We start from the raw sequence: 22,050 nt of genomic DNA, 5'->3' as shown, positions 1-22,050 counted from the left end.
GGTGGAGTGAAAGGGAATGACTACATGGTTGTCTAAGTCCTCCATCTGCACAGCACTAAGTAGTCACTCCATATGAAACGTTTGCATGGAGCCAACCTGTCCCCTCCTTGAGGAATGAACACTTTGGATGTCTGAGAACAAGTTCAGTAGCATTTGTAGAGAGAAACTGAGCATCCAGGATTGCATCCCTCTGGGTGACCTCTCTTCTTCTTCTGCCAGAACATGATCTAGTAAAGTCTTGTTGCCACCACCATGGTAGGCTTTGAATATTGCTCCATCACTCAGAGTTCGTCCTGGTGGTTGGAGAAATCATGGGGTGGGGTGGGGGAGATGGATTTTATGGGAAAGAATTAATTATTGATATAGAAAACAGTATGTGAAATGAGATCGTGCGAGAAAAAAATATTCAATCACATTATTTGCATGTTCCAGCAGTGGGGAAAGGAGAACACTAAATATATTTTCCTCAAAACACATTGCCCTATTATGCTTACACCTCACACAGAGGAATCAGTATTGTCCTCAAAGGTTTCTTGGGGAAAGTAGTAAAGCAAGCAAACAAACAAAGCTAAACAATTTTTTTCCCACTAGGATAATGTCGAGGGATGGCCACAAACCACGTTCTTGTGGTTCAGTTCATAGTTGAACCATGAACCAAGATGCTGGTTTGCAAACTTAACTGGTTTGTATTGGTTCATGAGCCACTTAATTTGTATTGGTTTGTATTGGTTCATGAGCCACTGGATTTTCATGGGAAACAGAAAGCAGGGATTTCTAATAAGCTGAGCCGCATGAACCACCACTCAGCTGCTTGGTTTAATGGCTTGGACCTTACTTTCTGCTCCCTGTGAAAATAATTTTGGCTGGTTCATGGTTTGCATGACTCAGCTGTTTGGAAACCCCTGTTTTGTGCTCACCATGGCTTTTCTCAGGGAGCAGACAGCAGTGGCTTGAATGAGTCTGAGTAATTTAAACCAAATGAACCACCACGGATTGCATCAAAATTCATGGAAGTTCGCGGCAGTTCTTCAGTTTGCGAACATTGCTTCACGAACCACAAACCAGCGAAAATTCACTATGAACTTCAGTGCATTTGCCAGTTTGTGCGCATCCCTAATGTCTCTTTCCTTCTTAAAGATGCAGTATTATTACTGTAATACTACTCTGTCCACCATACTACGATGGTACAGATTGTCACACAATTCAGACACAATTTGAAAATTTTGCTTAACTATTGCTTAATGGTTTGATTGCAAGCACTGCCTCATTGCTACACCTGGTTTTCAAGGCATCTCAAATAATCCGGTTTTTCAGTAGATTCAAACATAAGATGGGTGTCAGCAAATTTGCTCTTTCGAATGCTTAATTTCTATATATACAAGCAGCACAGGGTAAAGGTGTTGAGAGCATCCAAGTTAAAAGCTCTTACGATAAATTGCCTACCTTGTTTCTGGAGGCCTTTTTCCTCTTGTTTCTAATATCTTCAACCTTGTTCAGCAGTAGATCGGCTATGACTTTCACATCCTGACTGTCTATGTGTTCTCCAAAAGCATGTTTCTTTAAAAAACACACACACACACACACAAGAGGCGTTTATCCATTTCTGGCTTAAAACACATTTTTATGTAACAAATAGAAATGCAGAAATACTGCCATTTGGATGAGTGCTTAAAAAATCTCACACCCGGGCACATGCCCATCACAAAGGGTTTTTGCACCCCCGGCCAAACCCTGCGGTCCCGCCCCCACCCCAAGTGTTCTATTCGCATATGCCCCAATGACATCATGCCCCGCAACTTTGCCGAGGCTTCCCTCAGCGAAGTCAGAAAGGCAGCTGGTGTGCTCAGAGTCGGGCTCTGAGCGTGCTCGCTGTCACGCCCCCCCAACTTCATTGAGGCTTCCCAAGCCTCAGAAAAGTCAGAAAGGCAGTGGATGTGAGGAAAGGGGGTGCCTCGTGGCGCCCCTAGGCCAGGTGGTGCCCTAGGCGGCCGCCTACTTGGTCTATTCCCACGCGCTAGCCCTGCCTGGTCGTATGGCTAAAGAGATTGTCTTGATGAAGACTACTTTAAGTTAGCTCTGTTCATGTGCTTTTCCTAAGGTGATAGGCAGATGTTTGGTATTGCAAAGTAGAGACACAAACATCAAACCATGCTGACAAATGAAGCTGTCTTGTACTGATCAGAGTCAGTAGTTCAGATTGATCTCAGAAGGGTCTAATGGCATAGAATCCACCCTCCAGAAGCAGCCATTTCCTCTGGGGGAACTATGGTTGCCAAGCCTCCAGGTGGGAAGCTGGGGAGACCTGTGTTCTACAAAAAAGTCAATTGCAGGGAAATTTGAAAGAATATGCTGCAGTTGCTCAATACAAAGAACTTTTTAAAGACTCACTGTTGAAGGAATATCTCATACTATTTTATAACATAGTAATGTACATAACCAAAATTATAAATCAAAATTACAATAAAGCATTTGCCATTTTTCATCATGAAAGAGTCCATGTAGAGTAAAGACTCCAAGGAGTGCAACGTCCCAGTAGGTGCGCTTGGACCTCTCCTGATGGATGACGATGTTGTCTGCGACGTCAAAAACTACTTTGCAGTATATTGAAGACTCAACACATGTCTTTATAATGAAGTGATAACTGCTAATGCCAGATAAAGAAACTGACTAGTCGCGTCCATATTGCTGTGAGCATTGGTTTCAGATAATATGAAGTGAATTGATCAAGATGAAGGTCTACAACTGAAACATGGCTTTTTAAACCTAGCAAACGTGTTATCATTTGCACTTCGTTATAAAGACATTGCCGCCAGGCCTCAGTTTGGTCATTGTAGATTTTAGGGAGAGTTCAGGCTTGATTTGATTCTTTGCATTGAGCAACTGCAGCATATTCTTGTAAATTTCACTGAAATTGACATTTGTGTAGAACACAGGTCTCCCCTGCTTCCTAACTGTGTTCATCCCGTTTGGTTTGCTTAGACTCCAGGTGGGGGCTGGAGATCACCCAGAATTACAACTGTTCTCTAGATGGGAAAAAGCCACACCTAGCTCCGCCCACTTTTAAGAAACACTTGTTAGGTGCCAGGACAGGTGTCAAAAGGCACCATGGTGCCCATGGGGAGGCCCCTTGCTGTGGCTTCTGTGAGAGGTTTGCATGGCAGCAATCTCACATTTCAGAAAAGTTTTTTGCCTTCAAAGGTAGAACTCTGTCTTGGAAGCATGTGCTGCGGCACCAACTTGTGTATCAATATTTACGCAAGGCAATCAAAGCAAACAACAAAAAGTTCTGTCAGCAGTGCCTATGAGTTGACAATTCCCCCCAGACCTGTACCTTTGTTCCTTGATAGGGATAAAACTTAACCGTCGGATATGCTTGTATGCCAGCAGATTGACACGTCTGACCATATGCCTGGCAGTCAACTTTCCCAGCTTTCACCTTTCCTTTGACAGTCTTGAAGAAAGAAAAAGAAGCTCTGGTTAGACTTCACCTGGAGTATTGTGTTCAGTTTGGGCACCACAATTTAAGAAGGATACAGACAAGCTGGGACGAGTCCAGAGGACGGTGATGAAGATGGTGAGGGGTCTGGAGACCAAGTCCTATAAAGAAAGGTTGAAGGAGCTGGAATGTTTAGCCTGGAGAGGAGGCAGCTGAGAGGTGATATGATCACCATCTTCAAGTGCTTGAAAGGTTGCTTTTTGGAGGATCGTGGAACAGAACCAGTGGGTTGAAATTAAAACAAAAGAGTTTTAGGTTAAACTTTAGGAAGAACATTAGGAAGAACTTCCTGACAGTTAGAGTGGTTCCTCAGTGGAACAGGCTTCCTTGGGAGGTGGTGGGCTCTCCTTCCTTAGAGGTTTTTAAACAGAAGCTAGTTGGCCATCTGACAGCAATGCTTAACCTGTGAACTCAGGGGGAAGTACTTGTGAATTTCCTGCATTGTGCAAGGGGTTGGACTAGATGACCCTGGGGGTCCCTTCCAAGATTCTAAGGGCTGTCATACAGAGGATGGTGCAGAATTGTCTTCTGTTGCCCCAGAAGGTTGGACCAGAACCAATGCATTGAAATTAAGAGGTTTAGGCTAAACTTTAGGAAGAACCTTAGGAAGAACTTCCTGACCATTAAAGTGGTTCCTCAGTGGAACAGGCTTTCTTGAGAGGTGGTGGGCTCTCCTTCCTTGGAGGTTTTTAAACAGAGCTTAGATGGCCATCTGACAGCAATGCTTATCCTGTGAACTTAGGGGGAAGCATTTGTGAATTTTATGCATTGTGCAGAGGGCTGGTCTAGAAGACCCTAGGAGTCCCCTTCCAATTCTGTGATTCTAAGGGCTGTCCTATAGAGGATGGTGCAGAATTGTTTTCTGTTGCACCAGAAGGTTGGACCAGAGCCAAAGGGTTGAATTTAAACCAAAAGAGCAAATTAATCGCAGGGTGGGTCTTCCTCTTCTCCTGCAACTCGTCTTCTCATAATTTGACCAAAATAGAATAGCCTCAGTTTGGTCATTGTAGATTTTAGGGAAAGTTCAGGCTTGATTTGATCTAGAACCTGCTTATTTGTCTTTTTTGGCGGTTATTGGTATCCATAAAACTCTCTTCCAACACCACATTTCAAATTAATCAACTTTCCTCCATTCAGCTGTCTTTATGGTCCAACTTTCACACCCATGTACAGTTATGGGGAATATCGTGGCATGAATTAACTTGATCTTGGTTGCCAGCGATACCTCCCTACGCTTCAGAATCTCTTCTAGCTCCTTCCTGGCTACCCTTCCCTGTCTCAGTCTTCTTTGGATTTCTTGGTTGCAGTCTCCTTGTGAGTTTATATACTCACCCTAGCTAAAATCTCAAATTCTGGAGCAAAATTCTGGCAAGGGCCACACCAAGGAGCGTAAAAATCAACAACCCAGTGGTCTTTCCCATTCAGGACTTTGTCAGTGAAACTCTGAGGTGTCAGATCCAGAGACGCCCGAGGCAAATATCTAAAGGGAAAAACAAAGACAGTGAGAATTCAATGAACCTCCTCCCCCATTCAAGTGATCTATAAATACCAATTAAAATTTTCAGTTACCCAGGATCAAAGGCAAACTTCTCATTCCCTTGAAGCTAATAAAAAAATTTCCAAAACGATACAAATTTCAAGGCTATACTCATTTAGAATGTCAGCTTTGAAATCTGTACAGGTAAAGGTGCAAGCACCAAGTCATTACCAACCCATGGGGTGATGTCACATCATGATGTTTTCTTGGCAGAATTTTTATGGGGTGGTTTGCCATTGCCTTCCCCAGTCATCTACCCTTTACCCCCAAGCAAGCTGGGTACTCATTTTACCAACCTCAGAAGGATGGCAGATTGAGTCAATTTTGAGCTGGCTACTTGAACCCAGCTTCCACTAGGATCAAACACAGATCATGAGCAGAGCTTGGACTGCAGTACTGCAGCTTACCACTCTGCACCATGGGGCTCTTCTTTGAAATCTGTGCCCCCCCCCCCAAAAAAAGAGGCAGTATGTGGAAATTTCAACACTCATCACATTTTATCTGGATTACAAAACAGCAAACTTCTAATAAAAATTAATCAGGAGCAATTTTTCTAAGCCTCAAACAAACAAAAAAAGTTTAATATATAATTTAGCCTATTTACGTAAATGGAAATATCTCTCTAATGCATCTAAACACAACATGCTACAGAGAGAAGTGCATATTTAACACATATACAATAATGTATGCATGCCACCAAAGGAACCTGTGATTGCCCAGAATTTTTCTACCTGTAGATTTTTTAAAAATATGCTTGTTCAGAACAACACATTCTAAGCAAATTACTGGCACAAAAATACAGTTAAGTGGGTTAGATCCAATGTTCTGCTAAATCTCTCTTCAGAAGAGTCACTAGATTCAACCCAGTAACTTAATCTATGAGAACTTGTCAAAAAGACCTTGATATAGTGACTCACCCAAGTGCCCATCTTCTCAGAGAGTAAGCATCTCTGTGCCAGCCATTATAGCTGCTATAAGAAAAGGACAAAAACAAAGTTTAGCATTCAGCTGAGACTGATGTAACTTTCAGTTGGACATAAGAACTTAATAAACTAAGAAAAGCCCTACTGGATCAGGCCAATGGTCCATCTAGTCCAGCATCATGTCTGAGGTCCATCAGTGGCAATTAGCCACAGCGTATTGTTGGAACTCTCTGTATGGGGCAAGTGATGCTCTGTATTCTTGTTGCTTGGGAGGGGCAACAGGGTGAGGGCTTCTAGCCTCACTGGTAAACCTCTTGATGGCACTTGGGGGGGGGGGGGGTTTGGCCACTGTGTGACACAGAGTGTTGGACTGGATGGGCCATTGGCCTAATCCTACATGGCTTCTCTTATGTTCTTATGTCTCACAAAACGGCCAACAACAGGGCACAGAGCCTGAGGCTTTCCCCTGATGTTGCCTCCTGGCTCTGGGATTCAGAGGTTTAGTGCCTCTGAATGTAGAGGATTCACCTTGCTCTGGATACTGAATTCCTACTTGTACATGCAGGTATGTTTTTCTTTGAGGGACAGGAAATTGCATGGATTTTCAATTCGTGTGAAATTTTTCAACGTAAAGTCCTCTATAGGAATAATTCTGAAATCAGCCCTGCGAAAGAGAATACGCTGTGATCAACCCATGACACTTTTCTTTTTAAAGGATGCGGTAAACTAGAAACGTAGTTCCTGGAATGACCACGGACAGCTTTTCTTTTGTCCTTCAAGACGAAAAATAACCTACGCACACAGTGACCGATTCCCCACTAGCCTTACGCTGCTCTCACGCTCCTCTTCTCTGCGGGGCTTCCGTCGGACTTCACACTATCTGCCCCGGGGCTGCAACTAGCTTCACCTTTTTTGGGCAGCAAACAGAAACTGTTTTTTAGAGGATCTTGTTTGCTGCATGAAAGAGGCAGAGCGAGTTGCAGCCCCGGGGCAGATAGTGTGGAAGCCCCGCAGGGAAGAAGAGAATGAGAGCGGCATAAGGCTAGTGGAGAATCGGTCAGAGACAGTACAACTGGCATTCAATTAGCCCTGCTAAGCAGTGTGCAAAACATGCAAGGGCAACTCTAGCTTCCAAAAGCATACTTTAATGTTTTTGCTATACTTAAGGTCAGATCCGTAACAAGCAGGTGTTCTCTTCTGCCTTGGAAACCCTTATGGTGCTGCCATGTCAGCTGTGATTTTCTGACACTTCTCACCACTACAGACCAACACAGCCCCCCACTTGACTGCAATCCTAAACAGAATTACACCATCCCCAAATCCACTGAAATCAAGGGGCTTAGAAGGATGCAGCGCTGTTCAGGCTTGCACTGTTAATGACAATGTGTGGGGATTTTTTGGGGCGGGAGCGCACAGGAGCAGAGCTCCGCCAGGGTTGGCCAGGGCTCCAGCTGGCATGCTGAGGAAGGTGGCGGGAGGCATCTTAAAACACCTCCCTGATGGCTTCAGCCTTCCGCAGTGTGCCCACTGCAGCAGGTGCACTGGGGAAGGCATGGGGGAGCTCCTGCTGGGCTTCTCCTACAACCCCCCCCCCTCCCCGACCATGTGTATTGCCCTGACCTGGATAGCCCAGGTAGCCCGATCTCATCAGATCTCAGAAGTTAAGCCGGATCAGCCCTGGCTAGTATTTGGATGAAAGACCACCAAGGAAGCTCAGGGCTGCTATGCAGAGGCAGGCAACAGCAAACCACTTCTGAATGTTTCTTGTCTTTAAAACCCCAATAGGGGTCGCCAGGGCTTTTTTTGTAGCAGGAACTCCTTTGCATATTAGGCCACACCTCCCTGATGTAGCCAATCCTCCTGGAATTTACAGTAGGCCCTGTAAGCTCTTGAAGGATTGGCTACATCAGGGAGGTGCAGCCTCATATGCAAAGGAGTTCCTGCTACAAAAAAAAAAAAGCCCTGGGGGTCGCCATAATTCATCTTTGACTTGATGGTACTTTCCACCCCCACCACCAAACTATTATTGCCTTCTCTGACTGGACTATTGTAGCTGGTTTACCAGATCTCTTGACAGTTTTAGCCACATATATTTACAAAGCCAAGTATACAATCCCAAGTGTTACACTGACTCACTAGTGCTGATAGGATGAAACGGATTTCTGTGGGAAGAGTCTTATCTCAGGATAGCCTTGAATGTTTTCTTGCTGACAGAGAGAGAAGTATTTTTGACAGTCCACGCTGCCAACGGAGATCATTCCATTCAGCAACTGAAACGAGAGGAGCAACTTGTGCAGCTTGAGTTGTGAAAATGAAAATGGCAGAAGTCCTGCCATCGTGATGTAGATATAAATGGGCTGGATCCAGCAAGCGGTGAGTATGAGAACTGTGGATCTTTCCAGCACTCCCAGAAATCCTTTCTGACCCCAAAAATGTTGGTGGCACAGGTCTGCTAGTTGTGAAACTGCTTGGGGCAGTGGTGGGGGGGAGGAAAGGAGAGACAGGAAAAGATCTGTACCTCTCCTCCTTCTACGGAAAGACTGCTGGATCCAACCCCATGTTTCTTTAGATGCACGCATGGATCTCTCGAAGACATGCACTTTTTGCATTAGTTTCTATGACAGAAAAGGATCTACATGCATGAGAAAAGCATGTATCTGGACTCAAGCGGACTGAGCTTCATGAATATAAATGAGTGCCGACATTTTATTTATGTATTTATTTTAAATACTTGTTAGCCACCTTTCTTCGTACAGAGTTCAAGATGGCTAACATCCCATCCACAAAAGTGAATTAAGTTCTGTATGTATAAACCCAGGAAGGTCTCTAGATATCAGAGAGACCTGCAGTCAGTTATCAGATAAGCAAGCACTTGGGAGCTCAAGCCCTCTGGTACGTGCACATGTTAAGCAGTTCTATTACCAACTTTCCTTCATCTAACTGCTATTTAAACTTGAGAGAAATTTAAAAAGTGATTCCAAAGATTTTGTGGTGAGGTTTCTTTGAAACAGATCCCTCCACTCAACTCTGGTTTGGGTGCACAGAAGGCACATGCACCTGTTAACTGTGTGCCATGATACCCAAGATGGTAGATTTTATTTTAAAATGCACATAAAATATTCCTTTTCAATTCTCATATGCTTAGTCTCTCTCTCTCTCTCTTTCTTAATATAATAGCCCCTGCTAAACTCATATTATATAAAGAACCATTCAGACATGGAAATGCAAACAGACCACAGCACTGAAACTAAAAACACAAGTGTAATGATTTCTACTTTCAGAACAAACTCAGAAAAATAATGCCCTCATTTTAACCCAGAGCTAACATTACAACAGACTCTTCTTTATTGCACGTCACACTCAGGATACCTAATAACATAGACATCAATCTGCTATTCCAACATATATTGCCTTTGTTGTCGTTTCAGCCCAGTCAACACCAATCACCAGACCCCAACTTGTGATTCTTTTAATCTGCTAAAAACATTTCCATGATTTTGCATACTAATTCACTGCCCACTTTCTCTACATTTGCATATTAGGTCAAACCCCCCTGATGTAGCCAATCCTCCTGGAGCTTACAGTAGGCCCTATACTAACAGCCCCGTAAGCTCTTTGAAAAATGGCTATACCAGGAGGTGTGGCCTAATATGCAAAGGAGTTCCTGCTACAAAAAACCCTTGGGGGAGAGGGAAAAAACCTGCATGTGCTTCTTTGGAAACTCCATGCCCACCTAAGACCCCCGTGGGGGTGTCTTTGAGAGTATCCAATACTATGAGATGGAACAGCAGAAATGTTTCCACAGAAATGCAAGGGAAGGTTCCGCTCATCCCTAAGTTCTGTGTCATATTATTGACACTGAGGACTGAAAAGAAGTTTATGACCAATTCTTACCCGGGCCATCCTCTTCCATTCCGGCATTAAAGCTTGACAGGGGCCACACCACGGAGCGTAGAAATCAACCATCCAGATGTCGTTAGTCTTCCTTTTCTTCACGAGCTGACTGAAGGTCTCCACTGTTAGAGAAACTACGGATGGGTTCATGAGATCCTGAGAATGGAGAAGGTTAAATGGAATCTCCTTTCAAGTTTGTAAACTTAAGTCAGTGGTAAAAGGATGAGTCAGGCAAAGCTGAAAACCTATAGTAAGTGAAATACTCATAGTCAGGGCTTTTTTTGTAGCAGGAGCTCCTTTGCATATTAGGCCACACACCCCTGATGTGGCCAATCCTCTTGGAGCTTTCAGTAGGCCGTGTAAGAAGAGCCCTGTAAGCTCTTGGAGGATTGGCTACATCAGGGGTGCGTGGCCTAATATGCAAAGGAGTTCCTGCAACCAAAAAAGCCCTGCTTACAGTACTTAATAAGGAAACCTTAACAACATACCAAGACCCTAAGTACACTGCATCTATTTCATAAGCACAAGTTTAAGAGATCAATTTTTTTTTAATATAAGAAAAAATCTGGAACCAATCAGTGAGCTGACTAAACTGTCCTTGAAGACAACCTAGAAACTGCAACTGGTTTAGAATGCAGCAGCCAAATTATTGTCAGGGGCTAGACAACAGGAATACACCCTGCCCGTTTTAAAACAGCTGAATTAGCCACTGGTTTGTTTCAGAGTTCAATTCAGCAAGATGATTATGACATTTAATGCCCTTCAAACATGGGATCCACACATATCTGAAAAACTCTCTCCGCCCTTATATATCCCTGTGCCAGCTGTGATCCCCAGGTTGCTAACCTGCTAGCTTTTAAAAGTTGGATGGGCACAGGGGTGGAATTCTAGCAGGAGCTCCTTTGCATATTAGGCCACATACCCCTGATGTAGCCATTCCTCCAAGAGCTTACAGTAGGCCCTGTACTAAGAGTCCTGTAAGCTCTTGGAGGATTTGCTACATAAGAGGGGTGTGGTCTAATATGTAAAGGAGCTCCTGCTACAATTCCACCTATGGATGGGCATCTACCAAAGCCTGTGCCTTTTCCAAACCTCCCACCCTACAAAATGTGCTTTCTGAGAATATATATATTCTCAGTCGCCAATGGGAAGGCTTTTCCATGCTGCAGCTGTCATCTGTGATGCAACGTACATCTTTGGTGGGACAGTGGACAATAACATTAGAAGTGGAGAAATGTATAGATTTCAGGTAACAAGCTAAACATTTTGGTATTTTTAGACTAATTGTAGTTCTAAATAATTTTATTTACTTATTCATTGAGAATATTTGTGCCCCACTATGTCTCCTCTGACCTGGGAATTTTTTATATATATAAATATATATATATTTGCCATCTATAAAGATGTCTGAGAGGCAATGCATGGCTATTTTGCTTGCCAGGGCTTTCAATGAGATGTGGCTGCAGATACTTTGAGAGGGCGAGGGAGGTTATTTGGGGTTTGACTGCACTTGGTATGTTTTAAAGACTGGCAGTATTAAGACTTGTCAAGCCACAAAGAAAAGCAGGACATAAATGTTTTGGTAAAGAAAAACCAATGCCACGTTTTCTATCCGGAACTGTTACCTCAATAAACTCCAAAATCTGCTCTGCTGAGTGATGTCCCTCATATTCATGGGTGTCCGACTGGTTGAATACCACAGTTGTAGGGTAAGCTCTAATGTTGTGCTGTGAAATCACAAAGGGGAAAAAAAAACCTCTCAAAAACACCTTGCAAAGATTTCTTTTAAGTCTCAATCATTTTTTGCCACTTCCTTTCCAGTATTTTGGAATTAAGAGTTTTCTAATGTATTATTATTATTTATTCAACTGTTATACTGCTCTCCCCGCAGGGTGGGCTCAGAGTGGTGTACAACATTTACATGAAGAAACATTAAAAACAATCCAATAATCTAAGTATACAGATAAAATAACTTAAGGCAAACAGACGATATATAAAAAGCATAAAACCTATTGTGGAAACTTATGCGTGCTGGAAGTTTAATAAAGCCTGTCTTACTCTCCATTACTGAAAAAAGTGGCATATTAGAGCAAGCTGGCAAATGTTTTAGTGCAACGTTGGGAAGGGTGCTCGGCAATGTTCCTTCTAAGCTGCAGAGTCTTGTGAGCAAAAATTCTACTTTGTGAGCTACTGGAATTAAAGCTGTGAGCTATTGACGTTGAAGTTGTGAGGTACTGCAAAAACTATTGTGCTCTGGGGTCATCCTTCCTGAGCTAAGACAAAAATGTGTGAGCTGGAGGCTAAAAATCTGTGAGCTAGCTCACACTAACGCAGAGGGGACTTAGAGAGAACACTGGTGCTGGGTAGTCTTAAAGAAGACGATATTGGATTTACACCCTGCCGCTTTGGGAACAGGCAGCAATTTTTCTCGAGGCTAGTTTGGCATATGAACATATGAAGCTGCCTTATGCTGAATCAGACCCTCGGTCCATCAAGGTCAGTATTGTGTACTCAGACTGGCAGCGGCTCTCCAAGATCTCAAGCTGAGGTTTTTCACGCCTATTTGCCTGGAGCCTTTTTAGTTGGAGATGCCAGGGATTGAACCTGGGACCTTCTGCTTACCAAGCAGATGCTCTACCATTGAGCCACTGTCCCTCCCAGGAATCCTGGAGGTTTTTTGCCATCTTCTGGGCATGGGGCAGGGGTCACTTGGGGTGTGTGTGTGTTGCAGGGGGGGGGGATATTTGTGACTTTCCTGCATTGTGCAAGGGGTTGGACTAGATGACCCTGGAGGTCCCTTCCAGCTCTGTGATTCTATGCATCAAAGAAGACAACAAATTAAACTTGCGGTTTACCATGTTGCAAATCCCTTCATGAACTGTACAGTCTAATGTCCCAAATTTCAGCTGGCCATACAGTTGCTTTGAAGCTTTCCTCAGTTCCGGGAGTAAAGCTCGACAAGGAGGACACCACTTTAAACAAACGAGAGACAGAGTAATAAAATAGCTGGCTGATTACAAGAAATCATACACCACTTAAAATACACAGCCATCGCACTAGGGGTCCCCAATGTGATCGTCACAGGCACCTGGGTGCCCTACACCTTTCCCTACTCAGTGCCGGCCCTAGGGCACATGGACCCTAGGCAGGCTCCCTGCCTGGCGCCTCCCCACCGCTGTCTCCTGCCCTTCCTCCACCACGCTTGCATGCCCCCCCCGCCCAAAGCTCACCGTGACAAGGCTGGACCCTACCAGCTTTGAGGAAGCTGCACGTTTTTTGAAGCCAGCATGGGAGGAGGCTTCTCCCTGCTCCTTTCCGGAACCAGAAGTGAGGGGGAGTGACGCCTCCTCCAGCGCTGGCTTTAAAAAACCCGTGGCTGCCTCGAAGCTGGTAGGGCCCAACCTTGTCACAGAAAGCCGGGGGGGGGGGTAAGTGTGGTGGAAGGGAGGGGGCTGGCAACAGTGGCAGCAGCAGCAGCGGGGGGGGGGGGAGGAGGCAATCTAGGCAGTTGTGTTGGGCACCGGGAAAGCCCCCCTCCCGGCACCCTAGGCAACTACCTAGTTTGCCTAGTGATCGAGCCGGCCCTGTTCCTACTGCCTGCCCAGTATTTTTAGAAAGTAGGCAGGGCCAGATGGGACATATCCCTATTAAGAGTTCTGATTAGCCACTGGAGACTTGATGGGCTGGTGCAGATTTTTAAAAATGTTGCTTTGGCAGCAGCTGCCACCGTAGCACAAGGATCTTCACTGTGTGACTGAACGTAAGTATGGCAGCCATTTTGTGGCTACGCCCGCCATGTTGTGTCAGAATTCCAAGGTGCCTGGAGGCTTTAAAAGTTTGGGACCCCTGAGTCACAGAAAACCAGTTTCTTTTGTGGAACTATTCAGCTTCCAGACCTGAGTCCTCTCTTCAGAGAAGAACAAGATTTACATATAATAAACATATCATTTAAATTCCAGTTTGCCTTGACAAATACTGGCTGCATCGCCTTCTGTGTAGTTTGGGAGGGTGTTGGTGGGGAACAAGCTAGAATTAAATCACAATTCAGCCATGAAATCTGCATACACGTGTCATACAAATACCATACTTGAGCCAGGGCTTTTTTTGTAGCAGGAACTCCTTTACATGTTAGATCACACCCCCTTGATGTAGCCAATCCTCCAAGAGCTTACAGTAGATCCTGTACTAAGAGCCATGTAAGCTCTTGGAGGATTGGCCTAATATGCAAAGGAACTCCTGCTACAAAAAAGGCCTGCTTGAGGCTATCTGTGGTTAAGAAACCAGCTTCCTGGCTGGCTGGAGGTAGCAGAATGGCCTGCATTCAGACAATCACACTAACCACAGTTAGTGCAAAGGAACAGTTTAAAATTAAACAACTTCTGGACCAAACTGTTTGGAGAATTACAAGTCACTTTCTGCCTGAAATGGATATAAATAATTTCCTGGATGACAAGGAGTATAAAGATGGACTCATTCTATTGAGCCACAGTGATAAGACTGAAGGGAGGTAAACATCAGGATGACTTTCCTAACCCTCCGAGCTGTTCAGCAATGCCTTAAGGAGGCTGCAGCCGCATCCCTTGGATTATTTCAAGGAACGGAACAGATGTTCCTCAGGAATGATGTAATGGCTGCTTTGGGGGCAAGACAATCTACCATTCACCACCACCTTCTGACTCAAAGCACAATTCCCTTAGTGGACAACTCTCCTAAAATAGATTCAGGTTGGAAGCAACAGAACTAGGATTCAATCCAGTGGCACCTTTAAGACCAACACAGTTTAATTCTGGACATAAACATTTGTGTGCATGCAAAGCCAGTTTGGTGTAGCGGTTAAGTGTGCGGACTCTTATCTGGGAGAACTGGGTTTGATTCCCCACTGTTCCACTTGCAGCTGCTGGAATGGCCTTGGGTTAGCCATAGCTCTCACAGGAGTTGTCCTTGAAGGGACAGCTGCTGTGACAGCCCTCTCAGCCCCACCCACCTCACAGGGTGTCTGTTGTGGGGGGAGAAGATATAGGAGATTGTAAGCTGCTCTGAGTCTCTGATTCAGAGAAAAGGGTGGGGTATAAATCTGCAGTCATCTTCTTTCAGTTATGATATCTAGATTAATACTCAGAATTAAACTCTGTCGGTTCTTAAAAGGGGCTACTGGACTCAAACTTCTATAATAGGTCACACTGCACAGTGCAGAACACGTCATAATTATGGTACAATACATTACCACCTGCCCTACTGCAGCTGCTAAACGCATCAATAACATATTCAGCAATACATTTGAGTGTTTTAAAACAACTGGAAATAATGGTGTCGTAGTTACAGGTGCAAAGAAGTCAACAAGCCAAGGCTCCTTCTGTTTGCCGGGAAAATTCTCAGGCCCAAGAGTGATGACGTGAGAGTTCACACTCTCCTTGGCAAAGGCCAGAATATCATACAGAATCTTCTTCCCTTCAAAGGAAAAAAAACAAAACCCTTCATTGAAGATTGATACAACAGTGCTACCTACTATTTTCTCATCAGCACTTTCATTTATTTATTTGGATATTTATATCCCTCTTTCTCCCCAAAGCGCTTTCCCCCTTTCTCCGTTCCATCTGCACGACAACCCTGTGAAATACATGAAGCCAAGAGAGAATGAATGGTTCAAGGTCACCCAACAAGCTTCCGCGGCAACGAGGGGATTTGAACCTGGGTCGCCAAGATCTTAATATGACACTGCAACCGCTACGCTGGCCTTCAATACCATCTATCTTCCTTTTCTCACAATGAGATTCACAAGCTACCAAAGATTCATTGCTCTTCTATCACGAAAGCTTACGAATCTTCATTCAAGATGTCTGCCATTTTCAGTAGTTAAAAGGGAGCGTAAACATGCAGAAGCTTATCATACCATGATGAATTTCATAGTCGTTCATTCCTCTTCCTTTAAAGACCACTACGCACGGCTGGTAAACGTACAAATCGTTGCAGATGTTGGGTGCCATCAGGCAATCAAACCTGCCGACCTATGAAAGAAACAACTGTCAATTTCGTACAATCCAAAAACTGCCACAAATACATGCAAGCTACAGTCCAATCCCGAAGTTGGCCTTTGTTTAGGACTGGGCTGGTAATGCAATCCTACCCTTAACCTCCCACTCCACCGAGTGATGTTTGGAGCTCTCCTCTGACCACAGGAACTCTTCCACTTAAACTGGAGGAAGGGTCCTTGGATGACCCCCCCAACATATTTAGAGGAAACATAATCATACTATCTTCTATGTAATAATGATAATGGTGTGCTGTCCAGTCACAGCCAACTCACGGTAACCCCAGGACCGTGAGGCAGGGCTCCTTTTCTAGCATGTTAGGCCATGCCCCCTGATGTAGCCAATCCTCCTGGAGCTTTCAGTAGGCCCTGTAAGAAGAGCCCTCTAAGCTCTTGGTGGATTGGCTACATCACGGGTGTGTGGCCTAATATGCAGAGGAGCTCCTGCTAGAAAAAGAGCCCAGTCGTGGGATAATGTAGAAAATAGCAATGTAGAAAATACCACATTGTGACAAAGGCAATGTGAAAATACCACATTGTGACATTACCAGAGGCAATGTAGAAAATACCACATTGTGACAAAGAAACTATATTCCTAACGAGAGCGATTAATCAGTTCCAACAAACAACTCTTGACAATGTAACAATTGCAGAATAAATCATACATTCCTACAAGTCCACAAAAGTCTCTATCGAGGCTAGCTTGCTGTGTCTCCCTGCAATTTATCGCAAGCTCTTTGTGCTGCATTTGGAATTGCTCTCTGTTCTTTACTGCTGGGAGTGGATCACAAAAGAACTGCTTTTCTATTAAGAATGTTTGGACTTTTAGGAATGTATTCTGGAATCGTTATATTGTCAAGAAGTATTTGTCGGAACTGTTTTATCATTATATTTAGGAATATAGTTTCTTTGTCACGGCATGGTACTTTCTACATTGTTACTATTTCCACTGTGGCCCCTTTAATTTTCTGCACAATGAACAGAAGTGCCACTGCCTTCCTCTGCAAGGTAGTCCCAGTCTTTCTGGGGGGTCTCCCAGAAAGTGCTAACCATGACCGACCCAATCCTGCTTAGCTTCTAAGTTCTGAACTATTCAGGCTTGAAACCATACTATCTAAATCAAGGGTGTCAAGCATGTAGTCTGGGGGCTGAATCAGACCCCTGGAGGGCTCCTATCAGGCCTCCAAACAACTGGCTGTCATCTGCTTCCTCCTCCCTCTCTCTTGCTTACTTCTGCATCACAGCTTGCTTTCCCAGGCTTGCTCAATCACAAAACCTCTATTTTCTCTATTGGTTGAGGCTCTTTCCTTGAGGAAGAAGGGGGGGGAGGCAAAGCTTGCTTTGCCAGGCTCTCTCAATCACACAGCAGAGCTACTGAGCCAAGCCTCTCTTCCTTCTATTGGCTGACGTTCCTTCCCCTCCTGGTCCCCTGCGGAAGGAAGGAAAGAGCCAGAGCTGGATTCCATGGGAGAGATACAAAGAAAACACCTTTAGAACAAATGAGTGCTAGTGTTTTAAGCATGTTTAAAGGTTTTTTTTTTTTTTTTTTTTTAAATCTTAGTGTTTGTCTGTGTTCTTTAGAAAGTTTATCTCTGCTACCTAATCTTAAATAAGTACACACATGGTCTGGCCCGACGAGGTCTCATTTATGTCAGATTTGCCCCTCATAGCAAAATGAGCTTGACACCCCTGATCAAAGTTTTGTCTGATTTCACTTCAGAAAACAAGTGGGATGTTCCCTCAGCACAGAAAGAAGGGCTCAAAGTACAAGGAAAATCCTTTGCAGAGAGGAAAATCAGAGTAAAATGCTCACAGGATGAAGACAGAGCTCACAGAACAGCCCCTCTCATATGCTGCAGAAATACTATGCGGCTGCAGAAACCAGCAGGCAGAAGCCCCAATGGGCAAAAGGAGAGAACCAAGCTGTTCCCAAAAAGATTCTCTTTATTATGACTAACCAGAAGCCGGAATTCTCAGTTATAGCAGAAAGAAAAAAAATTCAAAGTGTGCACAAGTATAAAAGAGATCTCTGGCTGTCCTCTGGGTTCTATGGGAGCAGTCACCCAGCAGCCCCGAACAATCAAAGATAAGCAATATTCATACTGTATTCACTCTACAGGCTACACAGGTAGATGACAAAAGATACATCTCCTTTCCAAAATCCGTCTCCTTTCCAATTCCACCATATCATACTTCTGACATTTCAGGTACAAGTCCAGAAGAAGCGATTAGTAAATCCCTCAGGGTACATCCCCAGGTGAAAAAGGGAAGGTGGCAGCCCTCCTGCTGTTGCTGACGATGGCTTTGTACGCACATCAACGCATCATACGCCCTGTCCCTCCCAACTGGAAGGCTAAAGAACTGTGGGGAAGCAACATGGGGTAAGATGGCTAAGCCCAGGCTTACTCCAGCCACGATGTTCCCCCTTTCAAAGCACGTTCCAGACGAGCCTGGCTGCAGAGGTGCAGCCGGAAGCAACAGCTTAGACAAGTAGGAGGAAAGTTGGAAAATAATGAGGTTCTGAATAAATCATATTAAGGGGGGGAGAAAGGCAATGTCTTCAAAGCCTTGGGGTTCTGCTGACGTCGCCCCAAATAAGCACTGTGCTTAATAATGCAAGACAGGTCGGAAACAAAACAAACAGAACGCCAGAAGCCTTGGACTGTCTGCATTCTCCCATTCTTACCTGAATGTGTTCTGCTTTAAGTAGAGAACTTAGCTTTTTAAAATTATGGTCGTTAGACTTGCCGCTCTCGCCGAAGAGAAAAAATATCAGCCATCGATGGCGAGCAACACGGTCCTTCCAAAAGGAAAGTATTAACAAGATGTAACAAATCCAGGTAGTTATTCATGTCCATAAGATAAAGTACACCATCGCTCAGGGTTCTAATACAACTACCTTTCTACCCAGAAATCCGGCAAGAGGTTGAACAATTCAAACAAAGAAACAGAACATAAAACTAGTAAACTCTGTAAAATTCTCAAGGCATTTCATAAACCTCCAGAACAGTGAATTTGTTGTTGCGTATACAATTTCTCATTTTGGTAAAAATTACTCCCTTTCTTTGGGTAGGAAAAAAAAATCAAAAGAACTTTTTCCTTGTTTAGACCTCAGCTGCTGAATGTCATCTTAACTGGTCCCCTAAAGAAAGTTGATATATATACTGGTCACCACTGTTCCTAACTTGCAGAGTTCTGCAGGGGTTTGATTCTCTCTAAGTTATATAAGAAGACGACAGATTTATACCCTGCCCTTCTCTCTGAATCAGAGACTCAGAGTGGCTTACAAGCTCCTACATCTTCTCCCCCCACAACAGACACCCTGTGAGGTGGGTGGGGCTGAGAGGGCTCTCACAGCAGCTGCCCTTTCAAGGACAACCTCTGCCAGAGCTATGGCTGACCCAAGGCCATGCTAGCAGGTGCAAGTGGAGGAGTGGGGAATCAAACCCGGTTCATCCAGATAAGAGTCCGCACACTTAACCACACCAAACTGGTTCTGGCTGCCTCCAATCCCATTCAGGGGAGAGAGAGCAGGATCTAAATTTGATAAATAAATGACCCCCCTCTTACACATAATAATGGCTGCCAAATTTCAATTAGATCCATGACCTGTATGTGCTCTCTGAGGAAGACTGTGAGGAGGCCTGGAGTGGGGTGCCACCAATATGCAGACGACACCTAGCTCTACCTGTTATTTGAGGAGAGATCAGTGGCTGGAATTCCACTCTTGGCCTCCTGCCTACTTTTAGAGGTGGTATAGCTAGGTGAGAACTGGTTGAAGCTAAATCCATCTAAAACAGAGATTATATGGTTGGGGAGGCCTGGACCTCAGGGGTGGCTGCTGCTATTGACCCTTGATAGGGTCCAACTTACTACTTTCGACTCTGTTAGAAGCTTGGGGATGTGGCTTGATTCTTTGCTCTCTCTGAACAAACATGTATGCTGGACTCACCGACTAGCTCCCTATTTCTCTCAGTCTCACCCCCTGCCACTTTAATTCACACATCAGTCACTTTGAGACTGGACTATTGTAATGTGCTCTACACGGGGCAACCTTTGATGACGCTTCAGCAGCTGGTCCAGAACACAGCTGCCGGAAACATCCTTCATTTTATAATAAATACATTTATTCAGGGGTGGAATTTTAGTAGGAGCTCCTTTGCATATTAGGCCACACACCCCTGATGTAGCCAATCCTCCAAGAGCTTACAAAAAGCCTTGTAAGCTCTTGGAGGATTGGCTACATCAGGGGTGTGTGGCCTAATATGCAAAGGAGCTCCTACTAGAATTCCATCCCTGCATTTATTTATTATAAAATTTATTTATTGCACCTGCTGTACTGTTTTATATGTTGTTAGCTGCCTCCAGGGCTTTTTTTGTAGCAGAAACTCCTTTGCATATTAGGCCACACACCCCTGATGTAGCCAATCCTCCAAGAGCTTACAGGGCTCTTAGTACAGGGCCTACTGTCAGCTCCAGGAATACTGGCTAATCAGGAGTGTGTGGTCTAATTTGCAAAGGAGGTCCTCCTACAAAAAAGCCCTTGCTGCCTCCAACTCCATTCGGGGGAGAGAGAGCAGGATCTAAATTTGATAAATAAGACCCCACTCTTATACATAACAATGACTGCCAAGTTGGTCGAAGGAATGTCCCATTAGGAAAAACAAGCCTTGAACCAGTAAGCGAATGGAAAGTATTTCCAGCTGAAAGAGTCCTGCCTCCGGAATCAAGATTAGAACGGCTCACTGACGCCCTTGCCACCCTTTACCTTTAATGCAGTTGCGTGGATCATTTCAAAGTCTGGAAGGTGCTGCATGACTTCCCGATATATCTCTTGTGCATCCAAAGAACTGAGGAACTGGGGAAGGAAACACATCATTTTGAGCTTTGTACAGTAAATTTATTTATACTAGCTTTTAAAAAGCTACCACCACCTGGATTAGCCACTATAGTATTTCAGGGCATAGTCACTGCCAGTGTTCCCTCTAAGCTGAATTAGCATGAGCTAGCTCACAGATTTTTAGCCTCCAGCTCACACATTTTTGTCTTAGCTCAGGAAGGATGACCCCAGAGCACAATAATTTATGCAGTAGCTTTAATGCCACTAGTTCACAAAGCAGAAGTTTTGCTCACAAGACTCTGTAGCTTAGAGGGAACATTGGTTAGGATATCTGATCAAAGCAATTTCATAAGAACATGATACAATATTCCATCTCAGTTAAGGAAAGAGGCGCAGTCATTAAGAACTCTGGCTAAGCAGAGTTTAAAGTAGTTGAATCTCACAGGCTTTGACAGGACAAATTTTAGTGTGTGCTTACGCCTTTTCACAAATACTTACATAAGTGAGAAAAAGTGCTTAATTCTGGCTAGACCATGTCTTTTTAAAGGTCTTTAAGAGTGAGAAGCGAAGTATCTGAAGCAAATTTCTGTGCTTCTGTTAAGACAGCAGAATACTCTTCCTTAAGAGATACAGTGGCCACATGTGCAACCTCTTCGCTCTAACAAATGGGCACTTTCATCATGGAGCAGGGGATTCTACCAATTCTCCCTTCAGTAGATTTGCCATTAGTCCTCTGGGCTCGTTATAAGACTCTGCTGATTCCCAGAAACAAAATTTCAGGGGTTCAGTGGGCTCCAGTGTGTGTGTATGTGTGTGTGTAGGTAGAGCCATGAAACCTCCACTCAGCAAGCTGTTTCCAGATCTTGTAGGACGCAGGCCATTGATACAAACTCATCTCATCAAAATGGAAAAGTGGATGGTGAAAGCAGCAGTTTTAGCTAGTTACGTGTTTAGACCGGAAGAAACAGCTGACTTAATACAGGGGTGGGAAGAAGGTCACTGTGGAGTGACCAGTCACTCTTCAAGCAAGTAGAAGTAGGTCTCTGCCCCTCCTCCAGTGTTGCTGTAATAACTTCCTCATACACTCATCTTTGGTCTGGATGGGAAAACATCTGCACCCTTTCCCATCTATTTCTCCACATGCACCCTTCCTGAGGACAGGAAAGGAGGATTTTATTGACTGATTCCCCCCCACCCCACATCAAACCACAGAGATAACTGTATATTCCCCATCCCCCACCCCACCCCCTTTTACAGGGCAATTTACAGTTTGAGGTAGTGGCAGTTTGCTTTGGGAGACAATGGAGAAAAGGTTTTCCACACCAAAGCACA

At 44.3% G+C, this 22,050-nt stretch overlaps 1 protein-coding gene across 1 annotated transcript in view; it reads right to left on the bottom strand.

Moving 5' to 3' along the window:
- Positions 1 to 30: 30 nt before the first annotated feature.
- DNAJC10 (DnaJ heat shock protein family (Hsp40) member C10) overlaps positions 31 to 22,050 on the bottom strand; it is a 45,051-nt gene continuing 23,031 nt past the window's right edge. Inside the window, exons 11-23 of the mRNA XM_060257258.1 lie at positions 20,647 to 20,736; positions 18,565 to 18,678; positions 15,741 to 15,855; positions 15,171 to 15,298; positions 12,706 to 12,822; positions 11,476 to 11,577; positions 9,851 to 10,006; positions 8,093 to 8,226; positions 5,951 to 6,004; positions 4,829 to 4,976; positions 3,332 to 3,451; positions 1,444 to 1,557; positions 31 to 293 (exon numbers count right to left, since the gene is read on the bottom strand). Coding sequence (XP_060113241.1) covers positions 282 to 293; positions 1,444 to 1,557; positions 3,332 to 3,451; positions 4,829 to 4,976; positions 5,951 to 6,004; positions 8,093 to 8,226; positions 9,851 to 10,006; positions 11,476 to 11,577; positions 12,706 to 12,822; positions 15,171 to 15,298; positions 15,741 to 15,855; positions 18,565 to 18,678; positions 20,647 to 20,736 — 1,404 coding nt within the window. The 3' untranslated portion in view covers positions 31 to 281. The remainder of the gene's footprint in view (positions 294 to 1,443; positions 1,558 to 3,331; positions 3,452 to 4,828; positions 4,977 to 5,950; positions 6,005 to 8,092; positions 8,227 to 9,850; positions 10,007 to 11,475; positions 11,578 to 12,705; positions 12,823 to 15,170; positions 15,299 to 15,740; positions 15,856 to 18,564; positions 18,679 to 20,646; positions 20,737 to 22,050) is intronic.

This window comes from Heteronotia binoei, chromosome 16 (assembly GCF_032191835.1).
Source record: "Heteronotia binoei isolate CCM8104 ecotype False Entrance Well chromosome 16, APGP_CSIRO_Hbin_v1, whole genome shotgun sequence".
Classification (NCBI taxonomy): Eukaryota; Metazoa; Chordata; class Lepidosauria; order Squamata; family Gekkonidae; genus Heteronotia; species Heteronotia binoei.
The sequence above is the reverse complement of the archived record's forward strand: the minus strand, read 5'-3'. Positions and strand labels throughout refer to the sequence as shown.